This window comes from Crotalus tigris, unplaced genomic scaffold, assembly GCF_016545835.1.
Source record: "Crotalus tigris isolate CLP2741 ecotype Arizona unplaced genomic scaffold, ASM1654583v1 scf7180000020184.803716, whole genome shotgun sequence".
Taxonomy (NCBI): domain Eukaryota; kingdom Metazoa; phylum Chordata; class Lepidosauria; order Squamata; family Viperidae; genus Crotalus; species Crotalus tigris.
The window spans coordinates 671230-689848 of NW_024097897.1; the positions used below are offsets into that span (position 1 = coordinate 671230).

General features: G+C 46.6%; 1 protein-coding gene across 1 annotated transcript; it reads right to left on the reverse strand.

Moving 5' to 3' along the window:
- Positions 1–1352: 1352 nt before the first annotated feature.
- TUBA4A (tubulin alpha 4a) lies at positions 1353–17599 on the reverse strand. The gene is made up of 4 exons (XM_039365792.1): positions 17452–17599; positions 11721–11943; positions 4749–4897; positions 1353–2842 (listed from the first exon to the last, which is right to left on the reverse strand). Exons 1-4 carry the CDS (start codon positions 17452–17454, stop codon positions 1871–1873), a joined length of 1347 nt encoding a protein of 448 aa, XP_039221726.1. The 5' UTR covers positions 17455–17599; the 3' UTR covers positions 1353–1870.
- Positions 17600–18619: the final 1020 nt, after the last annotated feature.

Genomic DNA, 18619 nt, shown 5'->3' on the forward strand with positions numbered 1-18619 from the left:
ATAAGAATTGTCCAGGCTGTCTCTGCCCTGCTGAGCCCACCAAAAGTCCCATTCTGCAAACGGTGCTGCAAGTTGTCTGCAGCGAAGGCGAGCTGTCTGGAAGTTTCCCCCCCACCCCCCCGCTGAGCAACTACTAAAAATGTAAGTAAAAGAGGGCCAGGGGTGGGAGGTGGGAGGCCGGCGGGCGCAGGGAGGGTTGCTGGCACGCGTGGGGCCCGGCGGGTGCCTTACCTCCCTTGGGCTGGGCCAGCTGGTGGCCCAGCCGGTGGTCGCCCTGCTCCGTCTCTGCCGCTTGCTCGCTATGACTCGGCCAATGCAGGGGGCGGCACCACACATGCGTGGCGCTCCCGGGCAGGGAAAGTCCTCGACTTACGACTGGTTGGGTAGTCCTCGACCTATGACCGGTTGGGGGGTCGCAGCATTAAAAAGGTTGAGAACCACTGCTGTAGAGGCTGTGTGAGAATGGGATACATTCCCATCTCCACCCAAAAACTTGCAAGAATGGGCATGCTTTCTTGCAATATTCAGAGGCTGCACAAGAATGAGGTGTGCTCTTGTATGAACTTCAGATCCTCTGGAAGTCACAAAAGGGCCATGCACGGTCTCTGAAACCTCTGAAAATCATAGCAGAATGGGGCATTTCTTTGTGCAGTTCTTGGGAGCTGCAGAGGCTATGGAAGAACGTTCTCCAAAGTTGCTTTAAGAACAAAAGCCTTGTACAACCTGAAACAGCCTTGGGTAGGCCACAGAGGCCTGTCTACAGAAACAGACCACCACCTAAAAGTTAAGTAGTGGACAGCAGATCCTGTGGAGCACTGGGCCACAGGGCAATTGCACCTTGGGGAACAAGGTGGCCTTTTTTTTTAAAGTGGCAGCAGTGATGCTATAACTGAAGTTAAGGCCAGGCCCAGCCTTGGCATTGCCAAATGCTACTGTTCAGGATGGCCTAGAATGATATTGGGGGTGGGAGCAGCGAATAGAGAATTTTCTCTCGTTTGCGAGACACACTAGGAGAGTCAAGTTAGGCATTTACTGAATTTTTGATATATCTGTGATGGTGAACCTTCCTGGCTCGGCAGAACTACTGAGGGCAGTTACTACAGCATTGTTAAAACTAACAAGATCTCAGCTTGAATACTGTCCCAGTAAGATTTTCAGGTCTTCTTTTGTGGATTTCAATAAACAAAAACTGGATTTCTGTCAGATGCAATGACTATCTATGGAAGGTTTGGGCCGGTTGCTTCTAATGGAATGTCTTGATTTAAAATGCTACTCAGTAGTTTGTTGGAAGGTTTTTGCAATACTGTAGTCTGACATCCTATTCTGACATTTGCATCTCATGAAACACGTAATTTTAAAAAGCAACTTTTATTCCCAAAATACATGTAGAAGTATGGAGTTTCCCAAGCTGGAAAACAGGTGAATAATCTATTGTTCAGAAATAAGCTGATTGTTTCTTCCGCTAATTCCATTCTTATTTAAAATTAAAACGTCCATTCTTTGATTTAAAGTTTTGTATCAAAATGTATTTGCTTTTGTGAGAGGAGGGGAAGTGATAATGAATGGGTGCAGATACAATCGTTTCATGGCAACGTGCAAAGTGCATGTTGTAACCTCAAATTTTATTACTTTGCCAAAATTATCAGTAGACATGGTATTTTTTATGATATGCTGTTTAGTTTACACATGTAAATTTTTCCTTTGTCAAGTAAGGCAGCCAGAACTACTTGGCAGTTCTGAGCAAAAATTGCATTAGGTAGAAATGCTCCATGTGAATTCTGGCTGGGACAAACACATCACTGTAGTTTAGATTAAAATCACACATACTTTAATGAAAAGGAAGGCCCAGACAAAATAAGAGCATTTATAGCTATTCTTCTCCCTCCTCTTCATCTTCAAATGAATCAATGCCCACCTCCTCATAATCCTTCTCTAGGGCGGCCATATCTTCCCGAGCCTCAGAGAACTCCCCTTCTTCCATCCCTTCCCCAACATACCAGTGCACAAAGGCCCGCTTGGCATACATTAAATCAAACTTGTGGTCCAGGCGGGCCCAGGCCTCAGCAATGGCTGTGGTGTTGCTCAGCATGCATACTGCCCGCTGAACTTTGGCTAGGTCTCCCCCAGGAACTGCAGTGGGAGGCTGGTAGTTGATGCCCACTTTAAAACCTGTAGGGCACCAGTCTACAAACTGGATGCTGCGCTTGGTCTTTATGTGAGCAATGGCAGCATTGACATCCTTAGGTACCACATCGCCACGATACAAAAGGCAGCAGGCCATGTATTTGCCATGGCGAGGATCACACTTCACCATCTGGTTAGAAGGCTCAAAGCAAGAATTGGTGATCTCAGCCACAGAAAGTTGCTCATGGTAGGCCTTCTCCGCAGAGATGACCGGAGCATAGGTAGCCAGAGGGAAATGGATGCGGGGGTAGGGCACTAGATTGGTCTGGAACTCGGTCAGGTCTACATTCAGAGCCCCATCAAAGCGCAGCGAGGCAGTGATGGAGGACACAATCTGGCTGATAAGACGGTTGAGGTTTGTGTAAGTTGGCCGCTCAATGTCCAGATTCCTTCGGCAGATATCATAAATGGCTTCATTGTCCACCATGAAAGCACAATCTGAGTGCTCAAGGGTGGTGTGTGTGGTGAGAATCGAGTTGTAAGGTTCCACCACAGCTGTGGAGACCTGTGGAGCTGGGTAAATAGCAAATTCTAACTTGGATTTCTTGCCATAATCAACAGAGAGACGTTCCATCAGCAAGGAAGTAAATCCTGAGCCAGTTCCTCCTCCAAAGCTGTGGAAGACCAAAAATCCTTGGAGTCCTGTACATTGGTCGGCCTGTGAAAATGAAATTATCACTCATCAGTTTGTTTCTCTTAGGTTACAGTGCAAAGTATTATTTTTACCAGGAGAAATCTGAACAAGAAAATCCATTCCACTATTTTAGTTTCTATAGTTGCCCTTCTCAACCAATTGGTTACTTGGAGGTCATTTTCTTTTGCCTCAAGGTATTAGCCTCAACTCATTAACTACACACACAAAATTTCTTAATAACCACCAAGCCAGGCATGGTATCTTTTCTGTTTCATAATGAATTAAGACGAAGTAATTTTTCAAGGTTAGAAGACAGCGTCTGGTATTACAGTTGCGGCAACCAATTACACAAGTGAATAGGGTTGGCTGGAGTGTGATGAAGAAATTCGCTAGAATGTATGTGCCAAATATACCAAGTTCAAATGCTTCCTGAGAACTTGTGCTTTGTTCCAGAAAGGAAGAGGCAGTGCTTGCCAACCAGCTGTAAACCCACCCATCCACTTGTCACTTCTTTTTCCTTCTTCCCCAAGAGATTCACAGAAGCTTCTGACCACAGTTATAAGCAAGAGAAAAAAAGAGTGAGCAAGCAATCGGCAGATAAAGAGGGACTAAGAAGAGATAAAAGTTTGGAAAAGCAAAGGCAACAACATTTTGAACTAAGAGTGGTTTCTTAGGAATTAACTCAGTGTTTAAATTCAGAGAAAGGTTATTGCCTTTATAGTCAATTGGATTGGTGGGAAGGAGTTCTGGAACATTGATGAAGACAGAGGATGGGTAGAGCAATGTGGGGACATGAAAGATGTAGGCCCAAGGCAGTGTTTCTCAACCTTGGCAACTTTTAAGATGTGTGGGGAATTCTGGGAGTTGGAGTTCACACATCTTAAAAGCTGCTTTTAAGGAATGAATGGCTGAGACAACATTAGAATTGGAGAACATCACATACAGTAGTGGTCAAAATTGTGGAAACCTTTTGGGAAAAGTATATTTTTGAGGTTTGATGGCTAATAACACCACTTATTTTGAAGTAGTACCATAAACTTATATACCAATGGAAAGATAATTTAATTAAGAATGTAATGCAACATAGTTTGTTCAATTATCTGTACTGTATTCTATGAAAAGTTATAGCCAAATAACCAGAAAAAGGAAGCACAACTTGCTTAGGTTGGTATTAGGTAGCTTTCCTTCATCTGATTGTAGCCAATGAGCTTGAGTGTTTAGAGAGCCAATCAGGTGTCATCTTGGTTTGGCAACGAGCCAATCAGATCACAGTAGGATTCAGTTATTGATGTCATATATTGAAGCTGAGAGGAGGACATTTGTCAGTGTGTTATGTGATCGCTATCAAGTTGGTTGGGAGTTTTTTTGTGTTCTTTCATTTAGTGAGCTTGTAAAACGTAATAAGATTAAAGTAATGGTGCAAAGAGCTGACTGGTTGCCCAGAAAGCAATGTAAAATAGTATTATTAAGTGAACAAGGCTACAGTTATAAAGAAATTAGAAGAAAAATTGGTGTAAACTTAACCAAAGGTGGCATTCCTACTGTACACTTTTGGCCACTATTGTACAGTACAGTGATTAGAATCCGGAAGACAGATTATTTTTTCCGGTCAGAAGGATGTAAAAAGACAAGGGTGAAGCATAAAGGAACAGTTCTGAATTTCACATTCATTTGCATTGCACTCAGCATCTTCAACATTTAGAACACAACTTGAAAATGGAATAATGGAATGAAATGCACGTACCCACCCTCTAAAGAAGTGTAGTATATCAAAAATAATGTCTAGAATTATCCAGAAAGTGCATAAATAACCAATAGCCAGCCTGGACCACAAGGCCCTGCTATCCCAACATCTCCACCATTCTTAGGCAGAGTTGCTTCCATTCCTCCAAAAAATCTATATCACCCCATTCTCTCATTGCAGTTATACCAGTTTGCGAATCCTATCCAACACCAAGTCAATGATCTCCTTGCCAATGGTGTAATGTCCACGGGCATAGTTGTTGGCAGCATCTTCCTTTCCAGTGATTAGTTGCTCCGGATGGAAGAGCTGACGATAAGTGCCAGAACGAATCTCATCTGGAAAAGATTAAGAGGATGGTGATATAAAGTTTATTACAGCGTACTGTATACTTTCAAGCAGACATCTAGCAAGCTGAAGAATTCAACAAGACATCTAAGGAAGGGTACTGTGCAGGCCAAATCTTACAGAAGGGGCGTTGTCTTACCTGAATGCCTTTTCTTAGCATAGAGATGTAGAATCCACCAAAGGGTTAACTCTGCCTTCTTGCCCATTAGACTGGATCAGCCAACTTGTCACACCCGTCCTGGGGTAGCCATTTCCCCATTCTTGACAAAGGCAAAGCAGCTGACTACAATTTGACATGATGGCTCCCAGTTCTATAATATGATCTTTAATGATTTTAAGGGTGGGAGTGGATTCTATGTCTCCGTGCTGAGAAAAGGCATCCAGGTAAGACAACGTCCCTTCTCCAGCACTGGAGACGTAGAATTCATCAATGGGACATACCAAAGCCTCACTGTCCCAATGGGTGGGAAACAGAAGAGGTCGAAGCTGTGTTTGTAGAGATTACCTGTTGCAGGACCCTCCTTCCAAAGGAGGCGTCCGCGGATGCAAAATGTTCTATCTTATAATGTCGGATGAAAGGAGAGGGCAAAGACCATGTCGCCACCCTGCAAACCTCCTCGATAGGGACCTGTGTGGCCCATGCCACAGAGGTCGCAGCGCTGCGAGTGGAAATGCGCTGTGATTTGTCCTGGTGTTGGCAGAGAAAGCAATTGATATGCTTCCACAATGCAAAGTCTGATCCACCTGCCTATGGTTGAGGCGGACACCTTCTGTCCACTAGAGGTGTGGTGAAACGAAACAAAGAGAGCTTCCAATTTGCGTAAGGGTGCCGTTCTCGTGATATAATGTCGTAGTGCCCTCTGGACATCCAGTGTGTGCCACTGTCGTTCCAGGACATGAGACGGGTTGGCACAGAAATCTGGTCAGACGATTTCTTGGGACCTATGGAACAGCATGTTAACCCTGGGGATAAAGGTTGGGTCCAATTGGAGGATCACCCGTTCCCAATGGAAGGTACAGAGGTCCTCCCTGACCGACAGAGCCGCGAGCTCGGAAATGCATCTGGCTGAGGTTATGGCGACCAGAAAGGTTACTTTGAGGGATAGGGCCCTTAGAGTGCAAGTCTTGATGGTTCGAATGGTGCCTTGGTGAGAGCCCGAAGGACCCGTGGTAGATCCCATGAAGGGTACCTGTGGACCACGGGCGGTTTTGAATGGGAGGCGCCCTTTAGAAAGGTGTGAATCCTAGGGTGATGTGCCAGGGGAACTGAATTGGCGCAGGTGAGTAGAGTGGATAAAGCCGTGACCTGTCTGCAAATGGTGTTTGGTGCTAGGCCCCTATCCAGGCCATCAAGTAAGTATTCTAGTATGTTTGGAACTGTTAGGCCCGAGACATCGAGTATTCGCTTCTTGCACCAGTTGCAGAAATTTCTTCATGTGGAGTCATAGATGCAATTGGTTGCCGGCCGGCGGGATTCTTGGATCATGGAAATTACTCTCGGAGGGTAGATTCCCCGCTCAAGATTTGGCGTTCAAGTGCCAGGCGGCCAACTGAAGCCATTGGGGTTCTGGGTGTTGTAGATCCCCCTGGCTGAGTGACACTTGGTCCGGGGGTATCCTCCATGGAGGGGACCTGAAGAGGTTCACCAGGTCCACAAATCACGGTCTTTGTGGCCAGTGTGGAGCTATGAGTATGATCTCCGCCAACTCCTGTAATGTCTTGCGAATGGTTGCCGGGATCAGTGGAAGAGGAGGAAATGCGTAAAGTAGTCCATGGGCAACGTAAGGCGTCTGTTTCTTCCGCTCCCAACGATGGGAACCTTGAGAGTTGGGCATTCGTCAGGGATGCAAACAAATCTACAACTGGTTGCCCAAACCTCTGTGTTATCTCCGCGAATAGGTCCGGGTGCAGATTCCATTTGGTGTAATCTATGGTCGACCTGCTTAGGAACTCCGCTTGTCTGTTTGCATCCCCTAAGATATGCTCGGCCCTGATGGAGGTGAGGTTTTCCTCCGCCCAGTCCCCCAGTGCTTGGGTCTCTGTCATGAGAGACCTGGATTGGGTTCCCCCCTGCCTATTCATGTGTGCCTTTGCGGACATGTTGTCTGTGAGGACTAGTATGTGTTGTCCTGCTACCCTGTTGTATAAGTGTTGGAGAGCTAGGTTTATGGCCCTTAATTCCAACCAGTTGATGTTGTGTTCTAGGTCCCTCCGGGACCATTGGCGCTGCACCCACATGGACTGCAGGTGCGCCCCCCAGCCAAACAGGCTGGCGTCTGTCGTAAGTGTGAGATGGTTGGGTTCCTTGAAATGTGACCCTCTGGCTAGTGCTGGCGATGACCACGACTTGAGGGACCATAATGTTTCTGGAGGGACCCTTACCTCTCTGTTGGAGGAGCTGAGGTTCAGCCTCTGGAATGGAAGGAGGAACCTTTGAAAGTTCCTGGAATGTAGTCTCGCCCAGGGTACTATTGCTATGCATGATACCATCTTCCCCAGCAGTTGGGAGAGTACGACCAGGGGAACTGTTTGTTCCCTGTGTACTCTGAGGACTAGGGAACGTATGGTGTCACGATGTTCCTGTGACAGGTAGACCTGCCCCGAGTGTATCTATGATTGCGCCTAGGTGTAATATGCGGGTGGCTGGGCAGATCTGGCTCTTTTGAAAGTTGACCGAGAATCCATGCTCCTGGAGGACTCTGATTGTCAACATTAGGTCTGATTGTGCTACCTGTGGGGACAGAGATTGGATGAGAATGTCGTCCAGGTAGCCCTGGACACGCACCAGTATCGTTTGCAGGTGCGCGGCCAGTACTGCCAGGATCTTGGTGAAGACTCTTGCGGCTGACGAGAAGCTGAATGGTAGTGCCCTGTACTGGAAGTGGTGTCGCGGATAGCAGAACCTGAGGAACCGTCGGTGACTGTGGGCAATGGGGATGTAAAGGTATGCTTCTGTGAGATCTATGGATAACAGGAAGTCGCTGTTTCGTATGCTGCCCAAGATGGAGTGAAGGGTTTGCATTTTGAACTTTCGATGGGTGATATGATGATTCAGACCCCTGAGGTCTAGGATTGCCCTCCATCCCCCCGAGGACTTGGGAACCACGAATAGTATGGAGTAGAATCCCTGTCCCTGGTTTCCCACTGGAACCTGTTCTATGGTTTTTATTTCTAGGAGGTGTTGAATAGCCTCTCGCATGAGGTTGCTTTTGGTGGGATTCCTTGGCTGAGGGCAAGGGACAAAACGTTCTGGGGGGTTGGACATGAACTCCAGGAACAAACCGAGGTGCATGGTTTGCCGCACCCAGGCGTCCGTGGTGGTGGCTTCCCACTGGTGGGTGAAATATGCCAGTCTGCCACCTATGGGGAGGGTTATTCTGGAGTCATTTGAACCTCCTGTAGGGACGGCCTCCTCCCCGAAAGGACCGCTTGCTCTGGGTTTGGTGCCTGAGTTTGGGTCCGGACTTGTCCGGTTGGCGGTCTTACCTGGGAATGAAAGGAGTGTAAGGTCGGAATGGCTGGGAGGGCTGAGAAAAGCTTGAGCCCGATCCTGCCTGAAAGGACTGCCTTCAGGTGTATGGGGTTGAATGCCTGTCGGCCCCTCTGCTGGAGTGGGCCAGAAGCTTCCGTTTGTCCTTATTTTCAGTGAGATAAGGGTTCAATGCCTCCCCAAATAATAGTCCACCCTGGTAGGGGGCCGTGGCTAGGCACCACTTGGCCTTTGGGTCAGTTTGCCAGTGCCTGAGCCATAGCATCCTACGTGCTGAGACACTGGATGCTATCGCTCTGGATGAGAACCTGGCTGCATGCAGCATGGCATCAGAGACGTATTCTGATGCTGCAGCAAGCTTGCTCAGGTCCTGTTGTGTCTGTACCTCCTCCTGAGGAAGTCTGGCTTGGAGCTGGTGAATCCAGAGTAGGAAGGTTCTTGCAAAAAAGGATGTGCAGGTAGCGGCTCTTACCGCCCAGGCTACCGCCTGGTGGGGCCTGCGGAATGTGAGCTCCCATCTCTTGTTGTCGGATTTCAATACCTCCGCCATGTCTCCCAACACTGCGGATGGGGAGAAGGGGAATCCAAAGGGCTCGTTGACCTTTGGTACCTCGAGGTTCCCTGACTGTTCTGGAGTTGTGCTGAACAACTTCTTGTCAGTTCTGCCCGGAGTGAGGAAGGTGCCCGGTGAAGACCATTGTTTCTTAATGGTACTTTGGAAAAGCATCAGATAGGGGACGTGGTGCTGAGCTACTACGGGTTCTAAAAACAATGGATCTGAACTGGGCGGTGGTTCTGGCTGAGGGATATGGTTCAGGCCAATGTTTGCTGTTGAACTGGCTCTGCGGAGCAGAGGCAGGAAAAAGGCAGGGTTGAATACCCCTCCGAAAGGAGGGGAGTCTGGGGGAGAGTCCTCCTCACACCATGACATGTCTTGTTGGTCGTCCTCCATGGGAGAGGATTCCCTGCTGTGGAAGGACTGTGATGGGGAGGGGGGATCCTGGTATGTGGCGTGCCCTGATTCGGACTTGGATGGGGACATGGCCATCACGGATTCGGTTCTCGATCCGTGGTTAGCCCTAGCCGCCATCATTCTGAGGAACGTCTGCTCAATCAGAGTTTGCAAGCGGTCCTCGGGGGGGGGGGATTTGGTCTCGGACTTCAACCCCATGAGACCAGCCACTGTGGGTGTGAACGTGGCCTCAGGTATGGATGTAGATGGGCCTGCCTCAGAGGCCTGGAAGGACCCCTCCTGGAACCACACTCCTTGGGTGGAAGGTCCCAAGGGGAGGTCAAAGGCTGTTTCCTCTGTTTGCTCTGCTTTTGCCTTGGCCTGCTTTTGTGCCTTGGAGAATTCCCTCTCCAAGGCATTGTGCCTTCTGCTAGCCTGTTTCTCAGCCAACCTGGAAGGTTTTCTTCCAGAAATGGACTTGACCTTTGCTTTGATCCTGCCCACTGCCTCCTGTTTGGAGGATTTTTGTCTTTTGCAGTTGGTAGAGGGGAGGCAATGCTCAAGGGCTGAGACATCGTGGACTCCTCCATCCTAGGTGAGCTATCTCAGTGACCTGAGGGAGCTCTGGCAGGGGATCAGTTGGCGAGATGGGCTAGCAGGTGTAGCAGGAGTGGTCATCCCGCTCTCCTGATCGCCTGACCAGTAAAGGGATCGCTGCTGTCCTACCCCTTTGGGGTCCAGTCCTTCTTACGTTCACCCAGTTGCAGTGGATGTTGGAATACTAGGGAGATGCGGTCAGGGTGGTGTGCACCAGGATTGGCCAATGTGCTGCTGACACGTGTTTATTATTATTATTATTGTTGTTGTTATTTTTATTATTATTAATATTTAATTAGTTGTTAAGTTACCTACTTATTTATCTGATTTTTGTGTTGATCGTCATTTGCAAGGAAATGTAGCTGTATGTAACAACGGAGGGGGGGGGGGAAGGAGGAACAGCGGTGTAATAAAATAGCTGACGCTGGCTGAGCGACCACGCGATCCTCCTTTCCCCTGTAAGAAGCCAGAACTAGTAAGGCCAATAAGAGCTCTCCGCTCCTGCAGATGTCTTTTCGCTCCTAAGGAACTTAACTCTAGGTTCTTTTTTTTTTTTGTTTTACTTCCTTAGTCCCACTTGTTCCAGTCCTTAAAATTGCGGCTGGGTTATCTCCGTGAGGATGAAGAAGGCAGAAGTGTCCCTTTCGGCTGCCAGAGATTCAGCGCAAAAAGGGAGGAGGACTTCCGCCTACGCAGTGGGAAATTTGAGAAGTGAAGACAGGAATCGGATGTCCTCTTTTTTCTCACATGTCCCGGCTTCTAAAATGGCAACCAGAGCCCTGCCGCCAAGATCAGAACGCTTAAACGGCTCTCGAAGGAAGCTGCAGCCTCCAAACTGCTGTGGTGAGTCAGGAATGGCGTGAGCTGAGTTTTTGCGCCTCCCCCAGGAGCCCCGCCAATTCACCCCGTTGTCCTAGCAATGGACATGAAGGTAAAAATGAAAGGGGAATCCTCACCCCCCATTCAGAGAAGCTCCGCTGTTGGGCTGAGCAGCTGGAGAGGGGATTCCCTTAAGAGGGAACTGAGAAACAAGTGTGGAGGGAGAGTGGAGAAGTCCCCACCCCCCCAGGGGTTGGATAGGCTCCGACTGTGGTTTGAGCAGCTGGAAAGGGATTTTCTTTTGGGTGAGCTGAGACCTCAGCTGTAACTGCAGGTTTGATAAAAGAAGACCCACCTCCCCAAGCCCTCCACAGGTTATTTTACACAGCGCTGGTCCTAGTGCTGTAGAAATAACTGTGAAAAGGGATGAATAGACTCCACCAATATTTTAGCCTCAGTTACCTGCCTTAGACCCGGAGTCAAAATTATCAAGTCAAGAATGGGGGAGTGGCTACCCCAGGACAGGCGTGACAAGTTGGCTGACCCGGTCTAATGGGTAGGAAGGCAGAGTTAACCCATTGGTGGATTCTACGTCTCCAGTGCTGGAGAAACTGAAGACCTGGAGGATTTATGGCCTTCTCATTCTAGGACAAAATCACTATCAGGAGTCTACCTTACTGAGTTATTTCAACCGAATGCCTCTGTGGGAATTGAACAAGGAGTTGGCAAGTCAAGTCTCTTTTCCTATAACAGCCATACTGGATGGTAATTCTGGATACAGTAGACCCTGTACATCTAGGAGTGAACTGGAGAAGAATGTACCTAATTCAGACTAAAACCACATGTTCTGCTCCGTCAAAAAGAAGAAATGAATGAACGTGAGCCTATTTGAGAAGAGTTGCTGCTCTTGTCTTCTAGGAGGCTTAAGAGTCAAAACTTCCATAGTTGTACTCACCAATCACCGTGGGTTCCAAGTCCACAAAGACAGCCCGGGGGACATGCTTCCCAGAACCAGTTTCACAGAAGAAGGTAGTAAATGAGTCATCTCCACCGCCAATGGTCTTATCACTTGGCATTTGTCCATCTGGTTGAATTCCATGTTCCAGGCAATACAGTTCCCAGCAAGTATTGCCCATCTGCACGCCAGCTTGGCCGACATGGACAGAGATACACTCACGCTACAGAAAGAAGAGAAAGTTGACTTCTTAGAGTGGTATCACAAGTAAGGCATCAAGCTGTGAGTGAGAGCAAAGATGTACCATCTTGTGTACCATTACTGGTGGAAGGAGTTTTACCAGGCCCTTGGCTCAACAGGGTATTCTTATGGTTTTACAAGTTAGTGGCTTTATTTTTATTTTTGAGAATGGGATACCAGGAGTATTTCATTGTGGAATTTTAATGAGCACTATATCCATATTAAACCTGTCTTTGGAATGGAATTGTTTTTAAACCTTCTGAACAAAGGAGCAATAACAATGCAGCATAAGAGATAACAAACGCAACTTAGCTGCCTATGTACTTCTGCAATTACAGGTTATAGTAACGGGAATACTACTTACTTAGGTATTAAGTGTAACGCCAAAGTAACTGTATGTAACGCAGTTACTTTTAATAAAGTAACTAAGCTATTCATTACCTCAAAAAGCTTAGGTGACCATTTCAAAATGAAATGGTGGCAGTTCTTGAAGTCAGCAAAACAGGAAGCAGAGTTAAGAAATCTATTGCATACCAAAGCCACAAGGAAATTAGTATAAACTGCCAGCCTGTGCACTTCCACGCCTTCTACTTCATATGTGCAAATAGCATTTCCTTTTCATGCCTACATATCTATAGCCTATAAAATGCATGCACGCTTGCTAGCATGCTCTTCTCCCACATTATACATGGCACGCAAATTTATTAAATTTAAATTAAATTTGCCTGAAAATTTACACTCAAAGTAAGAAAACATGTTAAGGCACATTTTCCCTCTCCCTAAGGCATGGGTGGGGAACTCATGGCCCTCCAGATGTTGCAGAACATATCATTTGCCATGTTGATTGGAGCTGCTAAGAGTTGTAGCTCAGCAAGATCTGGATTCCTCTCCCTGAAAGCCAAATTTAAGTTTAGCCATTTCCTATCCAAGTATCAAGAGAGTGACAATGTTCACTGCAACAGGTTTCAGCTCAGCAGTTCAGAAAGAACTCACAGCTCATTGGAGAGCTTCAATCAAGAAAGGAATATGAAGAAGGACCCAGTTATTCATCATCTCCCAAAAGAAATTTGGGTCTAAAAGCCAATACAGACCAGAGCCTCCCTGAATTAACTGCAGCCCTGCAACGACACCTTCAAGTCCATTACACTGTGGAACACAGTGACCAAGGTGGGAAAAGCCAAATAGATATTTCCCAAAGATTTTAAATGTTTGCTAGTGCCAGCTGTGTTTAGTGTATCAAATATTTCGGATCAAGTCAGGGCACCTATTTGCCAAACAGCCTGCTGGACTACCTTCGCGAGGCCGTCATGAACCTGAGCACATACAATACTGTTTTAAATAAAAATGGTAATTCCAAGATGGCCACGTTATCCATCTTTCCAAGGAGAAGGGGTGAGTTCAGAGTAATGCTGGATAGAAATGGACTGATTTAATTTTTTTTTTAAAGTAAGAGAACTCACTATAATCCCAAGGAGAGGTGGAATCTGAATACTGTATACAAAGAGGGTGCTATGTATGGAATCTTACCTATAATTTTAAAACTAGGCATTATCTCTGAAATTGAGACTGCAAATATATGTTGTGGGACAAGTTGTGTTTCTTCATAGTGGTAATGGATTCATATTTACTGAGAATGAGACCTAAAACCCTATAAGATTAGATCCTACCAAGAACCCCCCTTCATTGGTTCCCTGGCAGTGTGGAAAATCAAGCAAACCTGACTCACAGAGGATGATTCCAAGAGGACCATAAACCTGAACAGATGTTTCCATAACCAGTCAAACATTCTGGGAGTTGCAATCCTAACACACACACACAGAAAATGCCATTTTGGTCAATGGTGTGCCACAGCTGTACTATACTCTTTTACAGCTCCCTTTTAGAATGCATACAAACAGAATCATAAAACCAAGCACACAACAATCACAAGGACAAGCCAGGAAGCCATTGTTAAAGGGAAAAAAAGCCAGATTGAGAGAATAGATTGACCATTCCTTTTGCAAATGAGTGGCATAATTGTCCCATAAAACTGTATGCTAGTTTTTGCCTGTATAAGCAACTCCCCCCCACCCCCACCCCACATCACTATGCAGCATCTCTCATTCAACTCCGAGGCACAATGACCGGTACCCAAGAGACATTTTTCAAGCTATTTATACTGTACTTTAAAAGCTCAAACTAAGTAGTGTAGTACAGGGGATAAAACCAGAGGCAATATGAATTGATATGAAAATTAATTCTTGGTCATAGTCTCAACTCCACAGTAGTCAAATATTACACAAAAGAGTAAAATGGTACATAAAAGTAAATTTGGAAATAAAATCATTTTTGGATTTTCCAATCCCTTCCAGACGTGTCAACTAAATGAGACACAGATTTACTTTAAGGTTTAAAAAAGGAAAGAGGCTTAGGCACTCTTACCCAAGGTAATGAAATCCTACTAACTCAATAGCAAGTAGTGTTATAAAAAATGATTGGAGTGCGCATAATTATCTTCATTCCTTGTGGAACAAACAGAAAAAAAGAACAAATGCCTTTATTTTTTTAACTCACGGATTGAGTGTTACTAGGGAATACATAGGAAAAGCATTTTGTAAGTATGTCATTTCAAGCCTCTTACTATAATTAATGAATTATGATTATAATGAATAATTATAATGAATTAGCTGCATATTATTTGTTCAGTACTGTACTCACCTATCAATTTGCCGCATACTACAACCATGGTTTTATTTGTTCTGGGTTTTCTCCCCCAAAACTTCCAATTCCCAACAGCATCCCTAACTGATGCTGACAAATTCAACTGCACAAGTACTCTACATCATCAATATTCAGAGAATTATGAATTTAGAACACAAGCTCTAAAGCAGCGGTTCTCAACCTGTGGGTCGCGACCCCATTTGGGGTCGAATGACCATTTCACGGGGGTCGCCAAACAACACAGTCCACCATTTTTTCCCCCTTTTCCTTAGCTGTGCTACTCCCTTTTATTCTATTGGCTTTTGAAAGCCAATAGAATAGACTCTCTTGAATAGAGTCTAATTCTATTGGCTTTCAAAAGTCAATAGGAATTGTCCAGGCTGTCTCTGCCCTGCTGAGCCCACCAAAAGTCCCATTCTGCAAACGGTGCTGCAAGTTGTCTGCAGTGAAGGCGAGCTGTCTGGAAGCTTCCACCCCTCCCTGCTGAGCAACTACTAAAAATGTAAGTAAAAGAGGGCCAGGGGTGGGAGGTGGGAGACCGGTGGGCGCAGGGAAGGTTGCTGGCGCGTGTGGGGCCGGCGGGCGCCTTACCTCCCTTGGGCTGGGCCAGCTGGTGGCCCAGCCGGTGGTCACCCTGCGCCGTCGCTGCCCCTTGCCAGCTATGCCTCGGCTGGCGCAGGGGGCGGCACCATGCATGCGCGGCGCTCCCGGGCAGGGAAAGTCCTCGACTTACGACCGGTTAGGTAGTCCTCGACTTACGACAAGTTGGGTAGTCCTTGACTTACAACCGCTTGGGGTCGCGGCATTAAAAAGGTTGAGAACCACTGCTCTAAAGTCAAGTTTAAACTTTGCTAGATAACCTTGAGCAAATTCTTACCCTCAACTCCTCATATGGATATACTGGCCTATCATACGTAGCCCATAAATAAATAAAAATCTGAATATCTCTAGAAATATTTCATACACTTCGAATGCGAGTGTGCCCACCAACATTTTAAAGATTCCCCAAGCTTCCTAACTGGCTTCTTTTTTAATCCTTCCAATTTAAAAAAAAACATGACTCTAGCAAAGTACATATCTCATTTTATGTTATTAATAGTCGGATTTAAAATGTTATTGAGTGCAGACAATAGTGACAAGTTTGATGGCTTAGTAGTATGTGGATAAGGCCAGTCAACTGTGCTTTATTCAGCAAACCACGAATTAGCAAGCCAAGACAGACCAGATCTCTTATAGCAGGGGTTCTCAACCTTGGCAACTTTAAGACTTGTGGACTTCAACTTCCAGCTTTGCTGGCTGAGGAATTCTGGGAGTTGAAGTCCACAAGTCTTAAAGTTGCCAAGGTTGAGAACCCCTGTCTTACATTGTAGACTCTTTGGTACTTGGAACAAGTTCAGTGATTTTGCTGTGTAGAAAAGCTCCAACGCCACCAATACTGGTGAGAGCAAATAAAATGTAAAATAAAAAAAAAAAATAATTAATGGCTCTTAGCAGCAGAGCAAGTTTTGGGCAAGGAATTTACTTGTGTGGCAGGCCCGCCAGCCAGCTCCCAGCACTCCGATGGCGCCCCGGGGACTCTTAAATGGCGCATATATTCGTACTTTTCCTTCCGACATTCGAATCGAAAGCCGCAATTGGCTGGCCAAAACGGACGTACTATTTTAAAAAGCTCTCTTCCGCTTTTTACACCTCATTCGCTCAGATTCACAAAGTGACGCAGTTGGGAAAAAAAAAAAAAAAAAAAAAAACGCCCCAGCCCTCCAGGGAACTGGCTCCCGGAGCTGGGAGAACGAGTCTCCCCATTGGAAAAACTTGCCTCGGAGGGGGCTGCTTCCTGCTCGTTGAGCCCGGAATACTAAATATAGGACACCCTTTCTCAAAGTACAGAAATCCCACCCACCCATCCCGAAATGAAACAGGAGAGGCAATTACCTACTTTGGACAGAAGCCCGGACGGGGGCCCAGCTATTTCCAGCTCCTAGATTTCGCTGGAAGCGGGTCGGCGGAGCGTCCTAGCCCGGTGTTCCCTTCTTTCCCCCTGCCTATTAATAACCTCTTACTCCCCCAAGCAGTGGATGTGAAGGGTGTGTGTGGTGTCGAAGATAGAGGAACATCTGCCCCCCCCAATGACTCATCTGAATGACGAACGAAAATATTCTCCCCGCTCCCCCCTGCCAACCAGGGCAGGCCAGTAGGGCTTGGAAGTGACCTCCCCAACTTCGCTAGGTTCCATACTAGCCTCCCTTGCCAATTGGCAACCTGCGCCTCAAACCAGCTGTTCCTGCTCGTTGCACCCGCGCGCGGCTGGAAGAGAAGCGGCGAGCGCTGAGCGCGCACAACTACTAGAGGCCTAGCCTCTCGCCCGCTCCTTCCGCACGTCCAGAACACGCGCCCTGAGTCAGGTAGCTCGCTTCGTCTTGAAGCCCCGCCGTTTTGAAATTCACGGGTCGGCCCTGGGTCAACTCGTCCTCTTTGCTCTCCGACAGGCCACGTTACACTCGGCAGGTGACGTGGGCTGAGAGCGGGAGGAGAGCTTCCCCCCCCCCACTACGCGCGGTTATGGAGCACCTTCACCTTGAACGGCGAGCGGAAGAACTCAAAAGCGCGCCTAACCTCTACGGGACGGCCAGAGTCCACAACAGGGACCAACTATGAACTGCGCCAGCTCCCGCGCGAGGTCGCGGTATGGGAAAGGCGAGCTAGGTGGGACGCGGGTCCCCTTCGGAGCGCAGTAGCAGCCCCGGGACGCTTAGGCCAGCTCCGCGCGCGCCTATTCGCACTTTTCCCTTACCATGGTGCAGAGTGACGAGGCTGAAATCTCACACTGAGTCGGTGCGACGGAGTCTCGGTGAGAAGCAGCTACGCCTGGTGCAAATCGCTCTACCGCAGTGGCCTTATAAAGGAGGGGCGGGCAGCCCTGTCAGAAGGGGGCGGTGCCTAAAAGGTCGCTCCTCCTGAGCCTTCGTATGTGTACGGGTGACGCAACTCATAGGAAGGAGGGTTTGTTCTCCTCTGGAAGCGAGGTAGGCCAAGTTGGGTGGCCACAGTGCTCAAGCTTTTTTTCAGCTTTGATGAAGGGCATACAACTTTAAAGAAGCGGTCCCAACCCCCCCTCTCTTTTTCTTCTCTATTATAGCAATTCAAAGTATGGGGCTGTTTCCTCCCCCCCCCTTTTCTTTTATACTAGATAATTTACCACGAGGATTAACGAAGATCAGAATAGCTATTAGAAGAAATCTGCAAAAGATTTATTACAGGTGGTATTTCACGTCCTGTAAAACCTGATGTAATTATCGGGTAATATATCCCAATTCAGTACTACATTTTTTTTATACTATGCATTTTTTATTTTTGGTATTAATACATTTTTCTGTTTCTGTAAAAAGCCTTCAATAACGTTCAATAATTGAAGTTTCAGAGGCTGGGAAGTTTCAGGGCCATATAAGATACATAACATATATTTTAACTACATGTATGTCCATTTAGGTTGCTAAGTAAACTATTTCTTTTGTAAAGTATCAGGAATTTGAAAGTCTCATTACTGTATTTAATAGGTGATAAACAATAACAATCTCATAGGTCCATATTCCTTCCTCCCTCCCCCCCTCCACAAAAGTATTACCAGCCAGCTTAAAAATGGGATTGCTCTCAAAGTCAGTTTTAAACGTACAAGGCCTGGGGACAACAACTGGTAAGGTTGTCCATAAGATAAGGAAAAAAAGTAGTGGCTGTATATCAAATATAATTTTACAGTATATAGCTACAAATGTATCGTTTGCTGAACAAATCGAAGTGGCCCACTTCTCAAATACAATGAAAAACAACCCCTAGCTACATTATTGCTTTAGATAGAGCAATGAAGCAGTTATTGCTAGAGTTGTCACTTGAAGGGTGCTCCACATCAAAATTGGATCTCTGAGCAACTGCAAGAACATCACAGCTACTTTAAAGTGGTAAGC